The sequence below is a fragment of the Podarcis gaigeae genome, assembly GCF_964106915.1.
Source record: "Podarcis gaigeae genome assembly, chromosome: 7".
Lineage (NCBI taxonomy): Eukaryota > Metazoa > Chordata > Lepidosauria > Squamata > Lacertidae > Podarcis > Podarcis gaigeae.
The window spans coordinates 32,796,125-32,820,448 of record NC_139683.1 but is presented as its reverse complement, the minus strand read 5'-3'; the positions used below and the strand labels follow the sequence as shown (position 1 = coordinate 32,820,448).

At 41.3% G+C, this 24,324-nt stretch overlaps 2 protein-coding genes across 8 annotated transcripts in view; one reads left to right on the top strand and one right to left on the bottom strand.

The window, feature by feature from the left end:
* Positions 1-13,775, top strand: part of LOC310848688 (uncharacterized protein C8orf89 homolog) — a 43,941-nt gene extending 30,166 nt beyond the window's left edge. The window contains exons 1-7 of one of the 6 annotated variants that reach the window (XR_014566509.1): positions 2,071-3,045; positions 4,969-5,020; positions 6,368-6,525; positions 8,923-9,052; positions 10,580-11,371; positions 12,707-12,771; positions 13,479-13,775. Coding sequence is in view for 2 of the 6 variants with exons in the window: in XM_083748120.1 (XP_083604246.1) it covers positions 3,006-3,045; positions 4,969-5,020; positions 6,365-6,525; positions 8,920-9,052; positions 10,580-10,718 (525 nt within the window). In the remaining 4 variants the exon portion in view is untranslated. Of the gene's footprint in view, positions 1-2,070; positions 3,046-3,591; positions 3,612-4,968; positions 5,021-6,364; positions 6,526-8,919; positions 9,053-10,579; positions 11,372-12,706; positions 12,772-13,478 lie in introns of those variants that run through there. The other 5 variants (XM_083748120.1, XM_083748121.1, XR_014566510.1 and 2 more) reach the window with 5 other exon arrangements.
* Positions 13,776-14,634: 859 nt separating this feature from the next.
* On the bottom strand, positions 14,635-23,941 carry RPL7 (ribosomal protein L7). 2 transcript variants are annotated; one of them, XR_014566499.1, is made up of 7 exons: positions 23,805-23,941; positions 22,518-22,623; positions 20,977-21,143; positions 19,387-19,524; positions 16,942-17,051; positions 15,642-16,277; positions 14,635-15,503 (listed from the first exon to the last, which is right to left on the bottom strand). XR_014566499.1 is itself a non-coding variant. In XM_083748080.1 (7 exons), exons 1-6 carry the CDS (start codon positions 23,816-23,818, stop codon positions 16,069-16,071), a joined length of 744 nt encoding a protein of 247 aa, XP_083604206.1. In that variant the 5' UTR covers positions 23,819-23,940; the 3' UTR covers positions 14,635-14,690; positions 16,067-16,068. The 2 variants fall into 2 exon arrangements, 1 of the variants encoding a protein (XP_083604206.1); XM_083748080.1 differs by having other exon boundaries at positions 14,635-14,690; positions 16,067-16,277; positions 23,805-23,940.
* Positions 23,942-24,324: the final 383 nt, after the last annotated feature.

The following is a 24,324-nucleotide window of genomic DNA, read 5'->3' as shown; positions in this document are numbered from 1 at the left end:
ATATCTCCCCTGAGCTTCTCAAAGCCAATATTGACTGGTGGGCCCCAGTCCTTGCCACCCTATTCACCAGCATAGATCAAACAGCAATAATACCAGAGGACTGGGGATTGGCAATCATCGTTCCCATATTCAAGAAAGGCTGTAAACTTGATCCAGCCAATTACAGACCAATCAGTCTCTTAAGCATTATTAGCAAACTTTACGCAACTCACTTACGTGAAAAGTTTGCGGACTGGCTGGAATGGGAGCACATCCTTAAGGAAGCCCAGGCTGGTTTCAGGGCACATAGATCAACTTTAGACCAAGGACTGGTATTGCAACATCTAGTGGAGAAATACACCTCAAAGAAAGGAGGCTCCCTCTATGTAGCCTTTATAAATTTCAAATCAGCTTTCGATTTGATACCCCGGCACAGACTTTGGGAAAAATTAAGTGCCACAAACATCGACAGACGTCTTTTGCTTCTTATCCGTAGACTACATGAAAATACTTGGATCCGTGTTAGATGTGACCGTTATGGGAACCTATCAAAGGAAATCCAAAGTTTCCATGGTGTCAAGCAAGGCTGTGTTCTTGCCCCTATTCTATTTAATTTCTACATAAACTCCTTAGTCAGAAAGATGGAGGATGCAAGTACTCATCCCCCAAACCTAAATAATATACCAATCCCAGTCCTTTTGTACGCAGATGATGCGGCACTTATTTCCTTCTCTTGTGTGGGTCTAAGAAAACTTTTACGAGCTCTTACAGAGTATTGCGAAGCTGAACACCTAATAATAAATTACACTAAATCAAAAATTATGGTGTTCTCCAAGAGAAAACTCCGACATAAATGGAAAATTAATAACCAACCTATTGAGCAAGTAACATCCTTTAGATATCTAGGAATAATCTTTGATGAGAAGGGATCCTGGTGCCATCAGATTAAGAATTCCATTGCAAATGCGCAAAGATCCTCCAGAGCTATCATAAGATTCTTCTATAGAAAAGGAGGTCAATATGTTCCTGCTGCCTCCCAGGTCTTTGTCGCAAAAATACTTCCACAACTGATGTATGGCACCCAGATATTTAATTGTCAAAAACTCAAGTCCCTGGAATCTGTACAAACTAAATTTTACCGCTCCCTACTAGGGTTACCTACCTGTGTTTCCAACACAGCCATTAGGCTGGAGGTAGGTCAACTCCCTATTAATGCCAGGATATGGATCCTGAAGATTCACTTCTGGCTAAAACTCATATTTTTCCCAGTGGGAGTGGCTCCATTGACTCTATTAGACCCGTTCCAGTCTAAATGGAGATTGTTGCTCTATGAAAAATTGAAGGGCCTGGGGCTTTCCCCACAAGAACTTATAGCCTCAGGTTTTGAAAAGGCTAAAAGGATGGTGAGCCAGCGAATAGGAGATGTAGAGCTTCAGGACCATATGAGCAAGATAGATAAATATCCAGCCACCCAAGATTATGGAAAAGGGTTCAATCTAACACCATATTTGCTGGATTTACAAATCGCAAAATACAGGCGGGCGTTTACCCTTACCAGATTTGATGTACTGCCATCTGCCTTACTAAAGGGCAGATACGTGGGCAAACCCTATGCCGAACGAGTCTGCCCATGTGGTCTGAAAGAGGTGGAAACGGCTTCACATGTGTTGCTACACTGCGACCTCTATGGGGATATCAGGTCACTGTTTATTTCCCCTATCGTTCAGAAATTTCCAGGTCGATCTGAATCTCAGCGGCTGAAAATCCTACTAGGAGATAAAAACCCAGAAGTAACACTGAAAGTGGCCAAATTTTCTGCGGCTGCGATCAAGCGGAGGGCATTAGCTGTAAAAAAGTAAAAGACTTGACCCCTGGACAAGCCCCCTCATTTTTTAAGTCTATACATACATTGTAGTGCGTGTGTGCGTGTGTGTGTGTGTGTGTGTGTGCATATGTGTATTGCTTTTATGTATAATTTTACAATTTTTAATTGACACCATTACTCCCCTTGTAAACCATCGCTGTTGTTTTTTCTGGTCTATGACCGTAATAAATTAATTCAAATTCAAATTCATGCATGACTAAGGGTTAAACTGTTACTTTTATTTTGAAAAGCTCCAAAGTTACTTCACGATGATTAAGCAACATGCCACAAAAATAGTGAGCATGTATTTGAATCCACAAGGCATCGGACTAGACCTTGAGCCAAACAGAAGAGGCGTGTGAGGAAAAATTAAGCTGTGCGCTATTAATCCAAAACTTTACTCTTGGTTATATAGTCTTAGAAAGGGTGTGGCTATGGGAATAGTGTGCCTTCACCACTGTTCCTAATACCCAGCATTAAAGGTGAGAACCGCCACATTCTGGGTCCAAGGGCAATTCCATCTGAGTCAACATGGACTACGATGAAACTCTTTTAAGACTTTGCGATGCCCATGAAGTTTGGGATTTTGCCTTAACAAGACTAAATGCAGCTCCCATTCCGTGCCTTAGCGATGGCGGATGCTGCCTCTCCCTATCAGCCTTTCTGATTTCACATGGCAGAATCTCAACAGGGGAGGCTTTTTCCAAAACAAAAGAGGGCAGCAGCAGATGGCTTCGCCTGTTGAACGCCTGCCTTGCAGAAACAGTTGTCGGAAGCCGAGGGAACCCTCCTCGCAGCGGGGAAGAGAAGGCACTCGACGGGCCTTTTCAGCTGCGGCTTCCCTTCAGCTTCAAGGCCCAGAGAGCGCCCTCGCCGCCGCCCCATGAAGGCCAGGCCTCGCCTCTTTATTGCGGCTCCCTCCGTTGCCTAGCAACCAGCGGCAGGCCTGCTCGCCCGCCCGCGCCGGGCCGGCGCTCCAGTAGCCGAGGTCGGCGGGGCAGAAATGCGGCCGTTGGGGTCTCGCGCGCCGGTTGAAGCGGAGGGCCATGAGGGGCCTCAGCCTCCTCCTGTCCTACAGAGGCGAGGGGGCCGAATCTTCGGCCGCCGTTGAGCCTCCTTCGTCTTTTCCCCGAGCGAGCGCGGTGGTGGTGGAAGGGCCGCTATGAGCAGGAGCCAGCAGCGCATCCACTTGGAACAGCAGGGTGCGTGAGAGTGCTGGGGGTGGGGGGCTGTTCTGGGGGGGGACAGAGGGGAACTGCTGCAAGTCCCCCCACCTCTTCCCCTAAAAGGAAGGGACGCTGCATAAGGCCTGGTGGGCCACTCTCCCTGCTTGACGTGCGTGCAGTATGGCGACCCAATTGGTCTACCTTACGAGGTTGTTGTGAGGGATTAAGGTGAAGCTCCCCGGGCGCTCTCTTAACAGGGCGATGTGTCCCATTGAGCTAAATGGGTTTTATTCACAAAGAAGAAGACACATGATTCTAGCCTAAAGCATTTTGCAAATGCTGGGTATTGAAGAGAAGAGGCATGTTGGGGCTCAACCCTGCCTGAAACGACTCCCCTATCACGTGGGGACTGATAGGGAAGGGCACTCTGCACATGGCTTGAAACACTTCTCACCCTGCAGTGGGGGTTTGCACATCGTTCTGAGGTATGTTGTGTTGAAAAACAGGTTGCAGGAATGGCACCTGACTCGAACAAAGCCGTGGGGGCTTCCACTCCAAAAGTAAAAGATACCTAACAGTTCTGAGGACTTGAGGAAACAAAAGTGAGCAGTGGTAAAATAGAGCAGTGGGAATAAGAATTAGCCTGATGGGAAGGGAGTTTGTTTTCAATGAGGAGTCAAAAGGGTAATTCCACCAAGATTGTATGATGCTCCAGATTAACATGCGTATGGTTTTGTGTGGTGTGTTTGTTCTGAGGTGGTTTAGAGTGTGGGCTTGAGAAACTTGTAGGTTTGAGAGATGATTTGGGGATAATTTATTTGATTTAGATTTGCTAGAGTAAGTCAACTGCTAGGCTGGAAAGAGCAGAGGGCTGGAAATTTATCGTAGTTCATGTGAAAAGAGACCATCAGAAATGTGCTATAATTTTTTTTCTAACAAACTTTGAAATCTATGCCTTTTGATGCATTGTACATAGGGTTCATTTTTAAAATTTTTCCCAGAAACTTCAGTGAGTACAAAATACAGTGTGACCAGTTAATTGGGGCCAGCTTCTCACCTGTGCTCACATAGCTGCATTAGATCTCTTTCCAAGCACAATTCAAAGTGTAGATTGTTACCTTTCTGTGGGGAATCTTTGGTCTACAGGCTTAATTAGGTATGCTAGGCCCCTCCATACCCACCTGCCTTACACCTAACATCTTGTATGATGACACCAGGTGCAGAGCAGGTATATGTGCACTTGAGCCAAAAAGAAGTTTGCAGGCACTGCTGATCATCCACACCTGCAAAGCCCAGTGCAGCTGATTGGTTGTTGATGCTTTGTGGGCTGTGCCAAAAACGGGTCATCTGACATCACTGTGGTGTCAGGTGATTGATAGGTGGGTGAACTCATCTCCTGGCTAGATCCACTTCCCCAACCTTGCTATAAAGGCTTAAGTCGTGTGCAGCTGGTGATAAATGGATATAGAGCTGTCCCAGTTGTACCTCTGATGTGTAATATTCTCTCTTAAGAAGTGTAACAGGTTCCAATTTTGATGTCTTTTTGGCACCCGACATTGCAGCAAATTTTTTAGTTTTAGTGTTTTCTGCTTGATCTTAGAGGTTTTTGCTTTAGCTTCTATGATTTATTGTATTGTTTGTATGCCAGCCTGAGAACCCTCTTATTGAAAGATGGTTTATAAACTGACAAAATAAGCTATAAAAATTCCTTATGTGTCTTGTTAATAGATATTATATCCCAATCACACGCCTTTAAATCGGTGTTCTGACCAAATTTTGGTTTGAATAATATGTTGTAGTGCATCGTTAAAATGGGGGAGTGTGCTGTCTAAAGCAAAATTTACCATTACTGGTAAAATAGTTACTGTTTTTGATGCAAGTATATTTAACTGTAATGTTACTTTAACTTTTGGTATGAAAATAGAGTAACTGAATCTGAATGGACTTTGCATATTACAGGTTCACAAGCTCCTAATGGTAAGCTGCCAGAAATCTCGTGCATCCCTGAATGGTAAGTATTTATTTAACTTTGCCCAGTGGTCTAAAATTAGTGTTCTGAAATATGAAACAGTGTTTTTAAAATACGAAAGTCCAACCCAACTTGATTTCAAAAGAGGTTGGTTTTTAGCTAAGTGCTAGTGCTTAGCATCGTTCCATAACTCCTAACTCCTCATCCCTCACTCCCATTAATGGAGATGAGTGGTTAAGTCTGTAATCCTATATCAATGTATTATTCTGGGAGTAAGCCCCACTGAACTAAGTGAGACCTGCTCCAAAGTAGACATGTAGAAGATTGCATTGTTAATCTCTTTGTAACTGAGAGGCTGCTGTTGCTTACTGCATCTGCTACCTGAACAGCAGACTTGTATGTAGTCATGATGCTGAAATTGCCTGATGCTGGTTCACAGGAATACTTTCGATTCTATAGTTTAGAGCCAAATATTCCCTTGTTCCATTCAACTTCTTGTTCTATTCAACTTCTTTATTCCCAGTTGTTGAGACCCTTGGGGGTTTATTGATATTTTTAAATGTCTACGAGTACTGAACTTTCTTTGCCAAAGATTTGGAGTTATTATTTCCTATTTTAGGGGATAGGGTCTTGTAAGTTTAAATTGCAACAGAAGAATTTACAATAAGGACAGCTTAGCATCATATTTTAATGATTCACAAGAGCTGTAGCAGTTATCAAAACAGGCACTTTTTAAAAGTAAAGGGACGTATGCCTCTAGTATGCATAGGATCCTTTTCTTTATGACAATGCATTTTGAACTTTCTTTGGCAATCTGTCTGGTTTTCTCACTGAGAAGATCAATGCAAACTTTCCTGAAATAGTTTGTCCATCCCTGTTGATAGCCCTGTAAAATGCATGCTGTTGATTTGGAGTATGCCTAAAGATGCACTAGAGATCATACTGGGTAATAGTGAGGCTGTACATGTCTGAACAATGCCTTGTGCTCGGTGTGCACCCTAGAACATTTCTCTTTTCTCTGTAACACTCCAATATTCCATGACTGAAATTGAGTAGTTTCTCATAAATAACTTGATAAGGAGAGAGGTAGCTAAATGTTACAATATTTGATTGAAAACAGTTCGTAGCACAATTCTGAAGTAGCAGTAAGTTGGCCATGGAGAGAGGTCCTTCTGAGGAGTAATCATGTAGGGCAGTCTTCCCCAATATTTTGGACTAGTTTCCATCAGCTTCAAGGGAAGGCCAACCGAGTGTTTGTTCGAAACATAGCAATCCTTGGTGACCCACTTATTACTTGAGAAATGTCTGTACCAGACAACACGTGGAAAGCATTTATTCTTTTTGCTTTTGTATTCCCTCTGGTGTTCACTATGATGTTTGAAACAGCAGACCTGTCATATCTCAGACACCAAAGGAACAAAAATTGCCAATCCTAAAATCTGAACAAAGATTCCTGGATAAAAAAGTCTCCGGAAAATCATTCGGGGGTCACCTTTTCGAGAATAGTTGGAAACATGCAGTGATAAAGACAAAAAGGATAAAACAAGGTAAGATGTTTAAGGTTGTAATTTGATAGTTATCCTAGGCTACATTTCATAAAAAGGAAACTTACCAAGATTTTTTAGTGTTGGAATTGCCATAAAGATCAACCTAAACCCTATTTCTGGCTGCTTCCAAATTGTCATTAGTTTGTGGACTGGAGTCCACTGACTACTGGCAAATTTAGGTTGAGCAATTATAGTGGATTTTGTAGTTGTGTACAACAAACAAATTCCTTTGCAATAAGAAAAGTGATGGGAAATACACTGAAAGGGGATAACAATTGCTTGATTTAAATACATACAACATCCCCACAAACAAATCAAAATCAAAAGTTGTTAAACTGGTTGTCTGGGAAGGTACCTATGTAGTTTTTCCTTGCACTTTTTGTTGTTGAGTTATCTTCCACTCCTTAAAATCAATAGACATTTGCCCACTGAGTTCAAAAGAACAAGAATTGTCCTTTAAACTGCTGTACTGCACACCCTCTCCAGATATTGCTGTTCTTCTCAGCCACTTTTGATACCGTTAACAATAGTATTCTTCTGGATGGGCACCCTGGTTTGGAAGATGGAAGTGATGTTCTGATTGGTTCACTTCTGCCTCTCAAGCTGTTCCCAGAATGTGATAGTTGGGAACTACTGCTTGATCCCATAGAATTTCTTCTTTGCTGTTTCATAGTGTTTTGTCTTGCTCCATACTTTTTCATAACTAAATCACACTTTTGGATAAAGGCCATCAGTGTACTGATGACACCCAGCACTTTCTGTGTGTCTCTTGTTTTATCAGTTTCAGGTGAGGGAGTAGAAGTGCTGAGGAGGTGCCTGGAATCTATAATGGGCTGAATGTGGGTTAATAAGCAAACTCAATCCCATCAAGACAGAGGTTCTGTGAGTAGGTGTTTTGTCTGTTCAGGGAGATAGTGTTCAACTTGTTCTGGATGGGGTTACATTCACCCTAGAGGTAGCTAACGTGGTACCGAAGATGTAGTTGAACCACAGCTCCTATCATCACTGACCTGCTGACTTGGACTGATTGAAACTGTAGCATAACAACATGTGGAGGCCACCTCATTAGCTTCTCGGACTGAGTACACATTTTGGGGGTACTCCTAGATCAAACATTCTACTTGGAGGCCTTGGAAGCTCTGTGGCAAGAAGTGCCTGTCCGCAGCATAGGCTGGTGCACCAGCTGCGGCTTCTCCTAGACAGAAATAACCTGGCCATAGTTATTCATTCCAGGTAACATCTAGGATTGAATAATACAATGTTTTGTGCATGGAGCTGCCTTTTAAAATGGTTCAGAAACTGCAAATGGCTCACAGTACGGTGGTTAGGCTGCTAACTGTAACTGATCATTTTAGAAGTATTACGCCAATACCTGAAGAACTTCACTAGTCCATTTTCCACATGCAATTCAAAGTACTTCTGAAGTCCTTATGTGACTTGGTACCTGAAGGAACACCACCTTCCATATCAATCTGCCTATGTAGTGAGAGTCTTCAGAAGCTCTCTTCTGGAGCTCTCTCCATTTGAGGTAAGATGTGTGGTGGCCAGAGTGAAGGCTTCTTCTGGTTGTGGTACCCCGTTTGTTCTTTCCCAAGGGAAGCTTACCTGATATCAGCATTACTATATTTTCAGTGCAAAGACTTTTTACTTTCCCAGGCTTTTTAATATATTGCTGTTTTTAATACGTTGTGTATTAGCATGCTTTTGTAAATGGCACAAAAGGATTGCTAAAGGGAGGTATATAAACATTCGTTTGTAAATAAAATAAATGTTAAGGTAGTCAACGACAGTTTGATTTTGTTCTAAAACAGTAGGTTGGGGGGGGGGGTTAGCGATTGCATTATTCCAGCTTTGACTGCCATTCAGGGGTTCTTAGGATTGCTGCAACTTGATCCTCTTACCTGGGAGTACCGTAAGCCCCATTGAACTTGGTGGAACTTATTTCAAAATAGGCATGCATAAAATAGTGCTGTTATCTGCAACCCCCCTGCGATGCATTGTGTTCCAGGTAGTGGCTTAGCGTAAGGAACAGAATGTGCATGTTTTAGATACTGGAGTAAGTTTCAGCTGTGGATTTGACATGATGAATAGATGTTATGTAGTTAGTTTAGTCTAAGTGTGTGCACACACAGTATATTTAGAAGAAGGCATTTCCGCTCTTGACGATTCCTGACTCTATAGGTGGCTGAGAACATAAGCTCACTATAAGGGAACTGCTCCTTCTGACTTGGTAACCTCACAAGGACCAGACCAGTTTCCTGTGCCCAGACATGTCTCTTCAGAAGTCTCCCATTGACCTCAGTGGAGCAAACTTCTAAGCAAGTGTAAGACTGTAGCTCTTGCTAGTTTTGGCCTGATGTTCCATGTATGCTGCTTTGAATTATTTCTCTTAAGCAGAATATACATCTGCATATGGCTTGAGAGACTCTGATGAAAATGCTGCAATGCCAAGTCTTGCTCAGGCAATACCAAACCCCTCTCCCGTTGCACAGAAGACACAAGGTGCTGCTCATTTATTTCCAGACAGGTATACCATTATAAACTCTATTATTGTATGAAGTGTATAGATGTTTCACATATTCAAAGTGCACTGCACAGGTATAATTCAGAGGCAGACTTCAAGCTGAGGAATTTCTAATAAGCACATCTCATAAAATTTCATGTACAAATTTATTTTAAAAATAGCAATAGAAGATGGAATTTTAGCTCCATTTCTGCATTTAAAGTCAAATGGATTGAAGATGTACACTTCTAAAATATGAACAGGTCATGATATAAGTGACTTGTATAAATCGTCATGATATAGTGGAAATTCTATTACTTCCAAATGTTGTATGAGCCCCAATTCAGACATTGGCAAGTAGGCATATAGCCAGTCAGATGGTTAAAGCTGTTGCTTGTGATCATCAGTGATCACCTGTTCAGAGGAAAGGGGGAAGATTATTATTGGGTACTTCATACCCAGACTGGCTTTGTTTTTTGTTTAGAGCAAAGGGAATCACTTGTCATTCAGTCACCATCTTGCCTCAAGCTTATTAGTTTCACATTGGCTTGTTTCAAACAAGCTATGTTTTGTCACTTGCAACAAGGAAACAAGCTGTAGGTAAGCAAAAATGGAAATGAAATGTTCCACATTCTACCTCATAGCTGTTTGGAAGAGGAGACCAGTTTGTTCTGACCACACTAAACTGAGGTATAGGGTGATGTCTGAATATGGCCAGTGGGAAACAGCAAAAACCTCCGTATTTTTAAGTGATCAAGTACTCATCTGTGCCATAGGCTTACTGCTTTATGGTTTTGTTTTTTAGACAAAGCTTATGCCTAAACAGGATAGTGTTTACTTCCCACACATAAAGTCGCAACTTCATTAATGGTAGTTTACAATGTTTCATTGTTTAATGTGGTATGTAACTGAGAGGCTTCTCACTAACTCTACAATTGAATGAACTGGAGAAATGACAGCAACCACAACCTCTAAAGTGAATAGAGGATAGGTTTTTGCTCTTCTCCCCTACATGTTTCTTTTAGTGTAAATTGCCCCAGAGCCAGTAGTAGAAAGCCATCAGCAAGCATGTATTTAATAAGCACACGTTTAATTTGGCCCCGGAATTTCTGTATGTGTCTTACCACTCAGCTATACATGTATCATTAAAAAACAATTTTTAGTAGAAACGGGAGTGGATGAATGTACTGTTCATGTTTTTCTCATAGCTTGTGGCATATTGCAGCTGGGGTTGGGGCAGGATCGTTTAAGGCAATTCCCAGAAGTGCAGACAAGTTAGTCTGTTGTAGCAAAAACTACAGGGCCACAAGACACTTTAAATCAATCTATGTATGGCATAAGGTTTCACGGACTAGTCAACGTAGTGTTATGAGGTAGAGGTCAGAGAGAAATATATGACAAAGAGCCCCGTTTTATTTCTACCCAATTATGTATATCCCTGTATCTGTTGACCAATCCCATTTATTTGGGATAAAATATGTTAAAAAATTATAACACAACGTCTAACCATTTAATATTATATAGTTAGATACCTTCTTCTTTTGATTTTAGCTGTTACAGTAATGATGACCCCGGTTTACCACCTTTTGTGCTTCCGTGTACTTCATCACAATACTTTATTGAAAGCTGCTATAAAAGCAGGCAAGTTAATTTTACTCTTTATAGTTTGGATTCAGAATTATGTTCCTGAAGGGTGAATGTTGGCATGTCCGACTGGGCTTTGGTCAGCCTCAGAGCTCCTTCCCCAAGGGTCAAAAGAGAGGCAAGGCCTCCGAGAGGCAGATTTGCTGCCCACTCCCCACTGCAGCAGACACTACTGATGTCAGAGCTCTACCGGTAGGCCTCAAAAGGAGTATTATTAAAAGTAGATGCAGTGAAGGAGACATACCCAGACCTGCAACATGGACCCTACACTAGGGAGAAAACTATGGCAGCAAACCAGTAAAGGGTGGAGTGCTGCTTCATCCTTACTTACTTTCTCCCTGCCAGTGACAGCCCAGCAGGGCACTGGGTGAAATTGCCACCTTTGATTTCCTCTCCCGTCTTTAAGATTGTGCCTTAAAATGACTTGACACTGGTAAAGAACGTGGTGTGCTGGTGATATGCTCTTTGTGAACCTTGGGCCATAAAAACCACCCTCACATCACTATGTGAAAAATAAGTGATGCCAGGATGGTTTTACTGTAAAACCTATTGCTGTCTGAGATACTGCTTTTTTTTCTTATCCTGCAGGGGAGATACAGCCATGGGGGATGCTTATAAAAGAGGGTCGTTTACTTGGAAACCAGGCCCTCTGAAGACATCCGGTATGCATGGTGGAGCTGGAGAATTAGGTGCTGTAAGGTAAGGCAGTATGAGTGGACCAGGTCTTCCATGAAAAACAATGTTGGGAGTTACTTTAATTTATATATTTAATTCTGTCTCTTCACCAGACTGTTTTGTAAATGTTTATTCCTGACACAACATAATAGCGAAAGAGGGAAACATGACTTGATCAAATTCATGAAAATAAAGTGAATATTTATTTTAACCACCTTTAAGTGTCCCGAAATGGTGTGTTTGGCAGACTAGTCCACCTGCTTGCCTTCAGCAAGGTTACTGCATGATGTGCCCTTCACCATGTGGTACTGGGGTATACTGGAAGTGGAGAGGCAAGGATCAAAACTCACTTAGACCTGGGGCAGTTCCAGACTGTTGCTATATTGTGGGTGGGATTGAACTGGGCACCGGATAGTTAAGCAGCTTCCACATTTTAGCCTGGCCCATCCCCTTGATAGTCTCTGGACTCAGCCAAGGGGTTATCTTTTGTTGTGATGCTGGGAAACATCATCCCCTTGCCAAAGGCTCATATGTACAGTGGTGGTACCTTGGGTTACATACACTTCAGGTTACAGACTCCGCTAACCCAGAAATAGTACCTCGTGTTAAGAACTTTGCTTCAGGAGAACAGAAATCGTGCTCCAGCGGCGTGACACCAGCAGAAGGCCCCATTAGCTAAAGTGGTGCTTCAGGTTAAGAACAGTTTCATGTTAAGAACGGACCTCCGGAACAAGTTAAGTACTTAACCCAAGGTACCACTGTAGGGCAGGGGAAGGTTAAAAAAAGCAGAGATTTAGAATAAGCAGAGCTGGTGTCATCTCGCTTCCTGAAGCTAGGCAGAACCACAATGAGGAAGGAGAGCTCTCCCATGTAGCAAAGGCTTGTGTAAAGTTGCAGTATTGGCCTACTTGAGCTGGTGGAAAGAGTTACTGAGTCAGTACTTTTCTCTGCTGGAGGAAAATGTTATGACTATTGTAACAGTACGATTCAGAAGCAGTTCCTATGCAAGTTTTATTTCCCAGCAATGCTTGCTGTCCTATAGCCGCTCAATTCAACTCTATGAACCCTATTTCTTAGTATTCATTTATAGGTCTGCCCTGTTAATATTTACCTAAATCCCCATGCATATTAGTCCTTTCAGTACAAAGGTTTTGATACTTGTTGAGTACTACTAGGAATCTGGATGGAGATTCCTAAAGAAATATATTTTGATGTAGGAATACTTATATGGCATTGATCAGCACGTTTTTTTATCTCAGCACACCGCTGGGAAATTACACCACTGCAAGTCACCTTGATTGCCATAGTCCATAAATATAACATTCTATTAATAGTATGTTCTTGTGCAAATGTTTGTAGGTTGAAGAAGTATAATCGGTGTTCCAGCCTAATTTCATTTCCAGAAGGATCCAAATTCAAGTCTGGTAATGTATAGTACCTAATATATTTAATTTCCTACCATCTGTCTTCACCAAGATGCATTTCCTAGGCAAACCCATTTTCTCACTGCTTTATTATGTGAACTTTCTTGCATTTTGAATATTGTTGCTGTTATAAAAATGTTTATTGAAGGCTTTGTTTTCGTATGTACCTAAGGGACAGCATTTCTAGTCGTGTTTGTAAAATGCTTCAAAGGCTTAATTCAGCTAATTAACAAAAGGCAATTACTGATACAAGCTACTAGAGTTATTCTAGAGTTGTTTTGGAATGAAAATACATTGGGTCATATTGCATTTTAATGGTCACAAAGGTAATTTTTCTACTTTAATGCATACCTTGCTCAAAAGATTGCTTAGGAAAATAATAAACTAAATGGATAACATAAAATGCTAATATAGCAAGAGAAATGGGAATCTGTTTAGTTTTTTTAAAATCCTAGGTATCTGTACTTCAAATTGATTTTTTTATGAACCTATATAAAATCATAGGCCTCTCTAAAAAGCATGGTCAGACTAATGCATAATGGGCCAGATTTATGAACACTATGTACCCCTTTTTACTACCTTTGACAATCTCTCAGATAACCATTACAACTTGTTTCTATTTTAAGGAATGGGGTGATTTTATTCCCTTTCACTGGAAGTACTTCCGTAAGAGGGGCACATTAGGGGAGTTTCGTTTTTTCTTCTAGGTTACCGTTTCACAGACCCTGTCACTGGAGCTCCTCCTCAGTTCCTCCAGCGGCTTTCTCAACTGGCTGCATTGGAATGTGAAACCATACATCAAGAGAGAACAAGAAGACTCAGGAAGGCCAAGAGACAGATGATGTAAACAACGTACCAGGAAAGGAACAGGCTCCTTTGAAATCATGTAAAGTTACTATTTTCTTGTTCACGTCTATCTAATTCTTTCACAAATACTATGTTGATCAACAAACCTCACAATTAAGGGGAAATATCTGATTAATAAAGCTTTTTTATGTTTGTAATTATATTGCCATTGTAAAGTTTTTGAACTGCATCTAATGCTGTAGATGCAGTAGCAGGTCAGCCTCCCCTCCCCCAAAATAGTGATAGAAAAGTCAGAGTTGGAAGGGAACTCTGAGGATCATCTTGTCCAATCCCCTCTAATGCAGGAATCTCAGCTAAAGCTTATGTCAATGACAAACACCCAACCTCTGTCTAAAAACCTCCAACGAAGCAAGAGTCCTTTTATTAAAAGAAAATGCTGTCTGACTTATCCTGTTACCCTGCCTGCCGTTAACACGTTACTGGGTTTGGGTTGCTTAACTTCTTAGCCCTTTGCTATCCCCAGGATAGGCTGTGATTTATTTCATCAAATTTATATACTGCTTTACAGGTTTCCTTAAAAAAAAAAATCAAAATCAAAACCCCAAAGCAGTTTACAAAAACAATTTATCAGTAAAATGAATTAACAGTAATTTGAAATGTTAAAATAACTGACTATGGCAGATTAAAACTCACATCAGCTTTCTAAACAATTTTTTTAATAGCAGGTGCTGACACCACAAGCTGCTGTGTGGATTTCCACCAGCACCTCTCTTTCCCAGGGCCCATTTCATGTTTTATCTGAAGAGGACAAGGGTGATCATCATAGCTCCTTTTCTGAACCAAGCATCTGCCTAGTCATTAACACCTTGTTGTCAGACAGACCTTCAGCTAACAGGATCTTGGAGCAAACTACTTGGGACCGGCTTGTGTAGGTTAGCCATAGCTTAGATTTCTCAATAACATTCATAACTTACTGTTTGTGGCTACCTAGAATTAAAAGGATTGCAGAAGTACTCTGACTGCCAGTCAATTTCAGAGCAAGGAAGAACAGCACAATTTCACAGAAGATTTTTTTTTATTAACAATGCATAGAGATGTCATCTGCTAGGCCCCTAGAAGAGAAGACAAACTAAGATTAGAAACATTTCAATTGGTGAATTTCAAGTTGGGCTGACAGCGCACATTTCAGTGTTTTCTTTGTGCACACAAAAATCACTTTCAACCAAAAAGCTACTTATCTGGCTGCCTGTGGTGACTAAAAATAGTAAAAGATGTGTTTCCCATAATTTCCTATAGCCAACTCGGTATACTACAGTAATTAATTATTACTCTAAAACACACAAGCAGTGCATAACCTAAAGTGCAGTCTAAAGTCCATCTTAACCAACCACCCAAATGATTTAAAATAGCACAAATAGAGCAATGGGGGCATAATTTGTTCTCTGAATAAGCAGCTTAATGGCTTAACATAACAATGAGTTCCGAATACAAAGGGAAGTTACAAAACTGCAATTCTACAGCTAGACAAACTGCCATCCACACTCACATTTGCTTACGTTTCCCCCTACAAACCCCACGCCTAAAGAACTTTAAAATGTCAGATGTTCCAGAAAATCAAGTTAAAGATTGTATAGCTTTATTCTATTTCTAATCCTGCACATTGGGGCAGTTTGGTCTAAATAGTTTAGTTTGTTGTAGAATTTTGCCATAGTTGTATCGCAATATACTACTTTATCCTGTGGGAGGCATGGTCAGGGTATACTCACATGCACACACAAAGACATACACAAGTTCCTCCCCCATCTTCTGCTGATCTTTGCAATGTTGGACTGAGATGCCATTGCATTTCCTAGCTAGAAGAAGGGCAAGGAAAGCCCTCTTACTTGATTTACAAAGGCACTTCCACCTCTGGCAGGGTGTCATCCCTAGAACAGTGTTTCCCAACCTTGGGCCTCCAGCTGTTTTGGACTACAACTCCCATCATCCCTAGCTAGCAAGACCAGTGGTCAGGTATGATGGGAATTGTATTCAAAAACAGCTGGAGGCCCAAGGTTGGGAAACACTGCCCTAGAAAGTCTTAGTGTGCACAAAACAGGAAGGAACCTTAAGATGTCATAGCTATGGTATTGTGGCTGAGAGAGAAGTGCCTTTGCAAGCTAAGACTGTGGATTCACCACCTCTAATCCGTAAAGGTATAAGGAGCTCCTTTAGGAAGCAATACAATTAACATGTGATGCACAGTTTCCCACCTGGGAACTGACCATGACAAGATCTGCTTAACTTTGTCAATGAATTCCCAAGACTCCATGATTCCACATGAAGAAAATATTCTACAACCAGAAGCCTATATCCCTTGTGCAAGGTGGATATGTGTACAAAAACAAGCAAACCAATGGTTATTTTCTGTACACACCCTTGAAAAATTTAAGATGTGTGAAGGAAACCCTCGCTACAAGTTTGTATTTTAGTGTTCTCCAGCCCAGCATACCATTAATTCATCCTCCTTATGAGCCGGTTAATCTGGTCTTCCCTGTTTCCTGCATCACCACCTTCTACAAAGTGAATGGTTTTCTTCTTCATTCCACCCCGTGGAGAAGACAGCTTGAATGGCCAGAGAAAGTTGTTTGCTGCTTTGAAGTTTTTGCCAACAGTATAGATTTCATGGATCAGATCCTCCATGCAAATGATGCCGAGTTTTCCTAAAAGTAGAGTTAGAAAAGGTTCAGAGTACAAAGTGCCTTCCCATTCATTGATTGTTGCAATCACCCTGCGGGTAGCTGAGAGAATGCAATTTGCCAAGTCACCCAAATAAGAGCATCGCAACCAAAAAGGAACTGGGAAATGTATAGCACTATACACTGCACGTCCAACAGAATGGGCACATTTTGTCACTACCGTAAAGCCAAAATGTCCGTCACTCAAATAGTATAACTTGATAGTGGCACTCTGAAGAGTCTACTTGTATTTGCTTGACATTAAGCTTTTTTCTATTTTGATGTTGACTTCTAACACTAAACCACAATCTTATTAGGCAAGAGCTGGTATAGTGTAATGTTGTGGCTAGACATAAAAACCAGAATGTGTTAGGTTCAAATCTCAGCTCACAAACTAGACAGCCTTCAGCAAGCCACTGCCTCATTACTCCATCTTGCAAAAATGGCATAATACTGGCACACTGTTAGAGAAAAGTTCTAACTGAGAACATCAGTGAAATACTTTCTATGTAAATGCAAAATGTTATGCTCAAGTTGGCCAGCAGGATTGCAAAGAATACTTGTCTCAGACGATACAAGAATGCAATAAGCTTGCAGATGTAGCGATACACTAAAATAATCCAGTACAAGTTGTCATAAGTTTACTTACCCAGGCAACTTTTGATGAGAGAGTTATCTGTCAAAGCAATGCGCTGCTTGTTGATCTTCCCATAACCACGCTTGTAGATCAACTCATGCACAGATTTCAAGTTGGGGTAACTGGAACAAAAGATAAGACATGAAAACAGCACTTCTAACTTAGTAACATAATGAAAACCAGCTGCTTGAATTTCTAAGTTAAAAATATAAAAATGTGTATGCCAAATGCATGAATTCAATGGCAATATTGTGTCCTCAACACCTTGCTGTTTGTCCATTCAGTACACATCTGTATTTACCACAGCCAACTAATTTCTAAAATTAAGTAGCTGTATCCAGACATAAGCTTTTGGGTTTGAATGCTGGGAACATAACTACTCTCACAAGGAATGAAAATTAGCATGGACAACTTCTGGCACACAGTGGAATATTGCATTGGACAAGGAAGAGGAGGGGGTTGGGGGGAATCATTTTTAGCATAAGCAGGAAGGAAATCTGCTTGGAACATATTTATGACAGAGAGATGTAAGGGGAGAAATAATGGCTTATATTATGTGTTTTTTAACTAAATTTCTACCATCGTCTTCTATTGCAATCACAATACAAAGCAAAACGTACAATATTTAAGTTAGTCATAATTGGAAGGTGAAGGTAAAGGGACCCCTGACCATTAGGTCCAGTTGCGGACAACTCGGGGGTTGCAGCGCTCATCTCGCTTTATTGGCCGAGGGAGCCGGCGTACAGCTTCTGGGTCATGTGGCCAGCATGACTAAGCCGCTTCTGCCGAAACCAGAGTAGCGCACGGAAACACCGTTTACCTTCCCGCCGGAGTGGTACTTATTTATCTACTTGCATTTTGATGTGCTTTCGAACTGCTAGGTGGGCAGGAGCAGGGACTGAACAATGGGAGCTCACCCTGTTGCAGGGATTCGAACCGCCTACCTTCTAATCAGCAAGCCCTAGGCTGTGGTTTAACCCACATCGCCACCCGTGTCCCTTCATAATTGGAAAACGCACATTAAAGATCTGACACAAACTTAGGTCAGTAAAATACAAGCATGAAGTAGAGAAAAAGCATCCAACACAAGTCTACTATAACCACATTAAGATAACCCTGCAAGCCAAAAGCTTGCCAGATCAAAAATGTTTTCAATAAATGACATATGGTGGGTTTTCCGGGGGGGGGGGGGGGACTTATTGAGGCAGGGATTTCTGCATTCTCAACAGAAGGGATAGAAGATGTCCGAACCAACTATGCTTCTACTACCACTAGAATGCACAGAAGATCCTGTGTGAATCTTTAAAAGGCAGGCTTATATTGGAGGAGAGCTACTACAGGTACCCTGGAGGCAAATCTTTTGGCCCAGAATTTGTTGCTGGGAACTACTACCACTTTCAGGACCATAGGAATTATTCACTATTTTAATACAACACTTTCTCAAATAGGAGTGATACTTCTAACTGTACAATCACACTGAATTTTGTTGTTCAGCAGGAACTAGAGTATGGTTTCCTATATAGAAATGCTACACTGGAAGTTTTCATCAGCAAGAAAAAGTATCATTTACCAACCTATACTCTAGTCCATAGCCCTTTGGATAACATAGGCCAGAAAGAGCCAACACCTGTATTATCATGTATTACTGTACTTCTCCAAACATTAGTCCAGAGCTAAAACTAGCCCCTTATGTATTATAAAGATGAAGACATTATGGCAGTAGACTCGTCTGAAGGTATCAACTTGGAGAAGATAACCAAGGTAGTTCCTCAAACAATCCTTTCTCAGGATTACTAGCAGTAAACTTTGCAATTCCAGATGTTACAATGTAGCTAAAGTTCCAGTCCAAAAAGGCTTAGTCTAAAATGTGACAAGAGGGAAAAGAGGCATGAAAGAACTTTGGTAAACAGAAAAAGGTACAGTGGACCCTCTGGATATGAATTTAATTCGTTCTGAGGGCCATGCACACTCAGAAAAATCTGTATCCAGAGGAGCCACTTCTGCACTTGCAGCGAAACCTGGAAAAATACTTCCAGGTTTGTCGCTTTCACAACCCAAAGTTTATGCTACTCAAGAGTAATGTAACCCAAGGGTCTACTGTACATTTATTTCTGTTACACATTCTGTACGGGATACAAAATAGTAACTTGAAATGCACATGAAAACTTGTTGCATTATTCCACACAAGTGAAACTGCAAAGAAATACCTCTTGTGGGACATTAGCTGGTCATACATGGGCTACACTATGGATCAGTGTATTTTTTTAAAATGCTGCCAACCTCCTTATGCTTCAGCCTTCTTAATATGTATGATGCAATGCTCAGTCTGCGATTGCAGCACAGAGTAGAACTTTCTGCTCTGGAGCAGAGGTAGAGACCACTTCGTCCAACGCAGACAAGCAGAAGGCAACATATATAGGGAACAATATACACCACTAAATTTAAGATTCAACTTACCCCCATGCAATGTAAGGTTCAACAATCCTCAGCATGTTAATGGATGCTTTGTTGAGTTTCACAAATGTGCCATTGAAAATTTGACGCAGGCGAAGAAGCTGCAGTACCTTGCGAACCTTGGGACTAACGCCATTAATTCTAAAAGTGTAGTAAAACATGTTTCTTTTCAGTACGGTCTCCAAACAGATTTAACTACCAGCTTTCCAATGAAAGCTTTCATCATATTAGTAAAACATGTAACACTCCAGATAGCTGAACTTACATTATAATTAACATACCAATGAGATTTATTTTTAATGGATAGTATTAAAGATAATTTTGCCCCCCACACTAACAGTCCACTAAAGGATTAAAAAAACCCTGCCCACTTCAAAATAAGGAGCATTTAGAAAAAGTGGCAACTGTTATGCAATCCAAGATAAGCAAGAAGCCTTCATTGTGGTAGTAACCTATACAAATGATTCCCTCCACCCACCCCAGAATTTCCATGGAGCAAACTGTACCACCTTTCATTTTTCAGGCGAAGACATGTTTATTCTTCTTACACTTCATTTTTTAGGTCAAGACATGTTTATTCTTCATACTCTTCCATCTGTTTTATCGCTACTCCTCTGCCATTGTGACTCAGCTGTGCTCATATTCACAGAAAGCTACTATTGTTGGTAGCAAACTAAACCCAAACGAGGTATTGGGGGGGCAGAACACTGGGAGCTTTATAGCACCAGGATCTAAATATGCTAAATACCATTATTTTAAATGCTACTTTGGATGCTATTAATTAACTATTTTATTATTTTATTTTATTTTATTTGCAATCACCAATTCTTAGTCTGAAGGCCTTCAGGGAGAGATCAAAATAAATTAAGTGACTAAATTACACCTAGACCATAAGCAGAAGAAAGCACTCATGCATTTTTAACTCAAAATGAAGTCCGAGTGTGCTCAGTGGAGCTTTCCTCATTATACTGCAACTTGTGGGATATTACTTAAAAATGCAAAGCAAAAAGTTATGCTCTTTCACTTTGAAATCAATTAGACTTTAACACTGATATAAGGCTGAAAGCCTTGCTCTGCATTAGGCCCAACGTGTATAATTTGAATGTTAAGTAAAATTATATTTATTTATATTTAATCATTCATGTATTAAATTAATATACCACCCTTCATCCGAAGATTTCATGGTTGTTCACAAGATAAAAATACAGGATAAAAGCACAAATATTTGGAACAAAAAACCACTATCACCCCCTCCCCCAAACACATTTAAAATATTTTTATGTTATTTATTCTGAAACCTGGACTTCATGGAACCTCATGGAACAGCTTTAGAACCATTTTTAACTAAGGGTAATCTGAATAAAGAGGCTTCAACACAAGTTATTTTTGAATTATCTCATAAAGGACAGTGCTGCTGCAAAGGCTTAGATCATAAAAAGGATTACCCCTCAAACAGCTGCAACCCCCAGCACCCTTAACAAACTACAGTTCCCAGGATTCTTTGGGGAAGTCTTGTTCCTTACATATACAGTGTGAGTGTGAGATCAACTGCTGTTAATTTATGGGTTAGCACAACACATTTTTTCATCTTACCCTCTGATCCTGATCACAAATGCCAGTTTGGGTTCAGCAGGTACATAGTAATTGCCAGCTTTGCGAGCCATGCGGGCCATGCGAATTTCACGCCGGTACATCTGCCTGTACTCTTTGTGGTATAACTCAGCCCTTTTGTAGATTAATTTTCGTTCAGCAATTCGCAACTGAAAACAGAAGAGAATTTTATTACATTTCATAAGTAAATATATGCACATTTATTACATCTTTATCTCTGTCTTCTTTCAGGGTATCAGGACAACATACACCATTCTCCCTCATTTATTTAGTACGTTTATATCATGGCTTTCTTCCATCATGGAATTTTAAGTTTTTTCCAAGTGGTCTCTTATCCAGGCACTGACCAGCTCGAGACCCGCTTAGCTTCAGCAGTTATCTGCATTAGATACCCTCATCATGCAACCCAGAGCTTTCCAAACTTTTCATGTAGGTGACACACTTTTTAGACATGCATCATTTCACGACACAGCAATTCAGTTTTACTAACAAACCAGGGGTTAAACTAACCCCTTTCCAGTGCAGAGAGCATTTGCACAACAAACCTACACACTGCAATCGACACACTAATGTGTCGCGACACAGTTTGGAAAGCTCTGATGTAACCTCACTGAAAGTAGCCTAGTGAGCTTCATAACTGAGTAGAGATTTGAACCTGGATCTTTAAGTCCTAGTCTGACACTCTAACTACAATTCCACACTGGCCCTTACCTTTATTAACCTGTAATAGTGGGCGGAGTACTATAGTTATCAAATAGTTTGTTTTTTGTGTGATCAGCCTATGCTGGAAATGCTGGGTGCACACATGGACATACATAGTTTTGATGGTGCTTGCTTGGAATGAATGCTTACTTGCCTTTCTTTTTTAAAGAAGAGGGGAGCAAGGTCCCAGCCTTGATAGAGCAAAGGCTGGGGGGAGGTGAGTTTTGTTACTGAGTGATTAAGGCAAGGAACCCCTTCAATGAGATGCAAGAAGAGAATGGATAAAGGGCATTTGGTTAAGAGCTTTATAACCTCTATAATGAAAAGCGTCACTGATAACCATCTCACTAATATATGTGAAAGATGTTGAATATGTTAGGGAAAGGTGGCTCCGGTGCCAGCTGCGGCTGCTCATGGGAAAGAATAAGCCAGAATGAGGACAATATCGTTTCTAGATATACACTAAGCAGCGGAGAATATAAAAAACTAGATTTTTGATCCATATATTACAAGCCTTTTGCAGGCAGATCAATCTGCCTACTAATTTTATAGAGCCACAAAAAGTTAACAGGCCAACTACCTGTTGTCACACACAAAAATCCAATTTTGCAGATTAATGGTATCCCCTCTTAACATAAGACATGGAACATTGTTACAGTATCAAGGCAAAACAAGCCACTTCCATCAAATTGCATCTAGCACAACTCCATTAATAAAAGCTGCATGTAATCCTGCATATACTAGGAATATGCTCCACTAAACACAATAGGGCTTATTTCTGAGTAACATGCATATGGACAAGACTGTTAAGTTATATTCACCTTCTTTTGGACCAACAGCTTTTTCAGACGTTTGGCCTTCATATCAGCAAAAGCCTTCCTTTTCTTCAAAAGGCTCTCGGGAACCGAAGGCAACTTCTTCTTCGCTCTGCATTAGAAAGCAAAAGACATATACATCTGAATATGGATGTTTCTTCTCATACATACTGCACACAAAAAGAAACAACCTAATAGCCATACAATATACTTTTAGACTTGTTAATAGAAAACTATTGCAGCTATAGAACATTGTATATTAACCAGATTACTTTATTAAAACTTTTCTCTCCAGAGACAGGTTTATTGCTTTCCTGAATTTCCAGATATCGAGCAGTTTTGATTTCCTGAGATATAGATATGTGAAACTCATTGTTACCACTGTTGGTAGTTATAAACATGTTTAACAAACCAGTGGCCTGCAAAGCTGGAGTGGTTTTTTGGAGATTTATAAATTACCTTAAAATCCCAAACTGTAATGCTGGTATTTTAAAAGCAAAACTACTTGCACCCCACTCCTGGAAAAAAAGTTTCTATAAAAATAATTCCAGTGTAATATTAGGGCCATGGGTTCGAGCCCCATGTTGGGCAGAAAGATTCCTGCCTTGCAGGGGGGTTGAACTAGATGACCCTCAGGAACCCTTCCAATACAACAAGCGTATGTTTGGTTATCGCGACTAACGATCGCGACAGCGGGTCAAAGCCTTTTTTTCGGGCAAACTATGCAAGACAAATGCGAACAAACGCCGGCTCCCTCGGCCTGTAAAGCAAGATGAGCGCCGCAACCCCAGAGTGTCTGCGACTGGTCTTAATTACCAGGGGTCCTTTACCTTTACGCAAGAAAAAAGCGCTCAAAAATCCCCAAGTAGCCAAAGCTTCCGAATTTTCTGGCCTACCTCCACAAGCGGAGCTGAGCGCGTGTGCCGGAAGGCTACAGCTAGGCCTAACCGCGCCACGCAAACAACCAGACCAGCACGGCCTGCATGAAGCGAGGGGACCAAGTGAGTCTGGAAGCTGGCAACAGCGGTCGCGGCCTTCCCGCTCGTCCCCAGCTCCGCTCATTCCCCAGAAATGAACCCACTGCAACAGGCAGGGACACTTCCTAGTTCCCAGCCGCATCCCTCTGAATGAACCCCTCCGTCTCCCGAGAAAACACTCGCTAAGAAGGCTCAGCAAAAGCCTCTTCAGAATACGGAGCCCTCAGCGACGAAGGCCGAGAAACAAAACCCAGGAAACGCTTTCTTGATATCGCGGATGGCAACGGATTCCACCGAGGAAGAAAAAGCTACTCACTCTTCGCCCGCCATGGTCGCCGCCGGAAAAGAAAGAGTTGGCGCATGCGCGGTGAACTTGAAGACTCTTTCCGCCGCCTAGTGGAAGGGACCATTAAGCGCAAAGCCCCAGCTTTAGGTGTCTTACGCGATGCCTGTGCTGAAAAAGGAAGAGTGCCTATGTAAGAGCCGGAACTGTAGCACATGCGTAACTGTCATTAACTCCTTGATGCGGTGAATATCCAGGTGTTCGGGGGAATGAGAAAATAAGGCAAGACACACACACACACACCAAATAAAGGTTTTTCCAAGCAGTGAATTTTGATGAGTGTTATATTCAAACGCACCCAAAGAAAGTATGTTCTGTATTGCCGGACCAACGCAGCAAGGTCCACTGGGAGGCTGCCCCTCTGCCTCCCAGGAAGAACCTCATGGCAATGGGAGACCAATCTGGTCCTATCCATTGGCCAGTGAAGGAGCCCCAGCGCCAGTGTTTGCCTTCCTTCCTCCTTCCCGATCCTTTTCCCCGTTTGTATCATGTG

Excerpts from the sequence above, each read along its gene's own strand:
- RPL7 (XM_083748080.1), bottom strand. Across the intron at positions 21,144-22,517 it reads AGCTGTTGGTCCAAAAGAAG|TTGCGAATTGCTGAACGAAA; the intron begins GTGAATATAACT and ends TTCTGTTTTCAG. Across the intron at positions 17,052-19,386 it reads GAACCTTACATTGCATGGGG|TTACCCCAACTTGAAATCTG; the intron begins GTAAGTTGAATC and ends CTTTTGTTCCAG.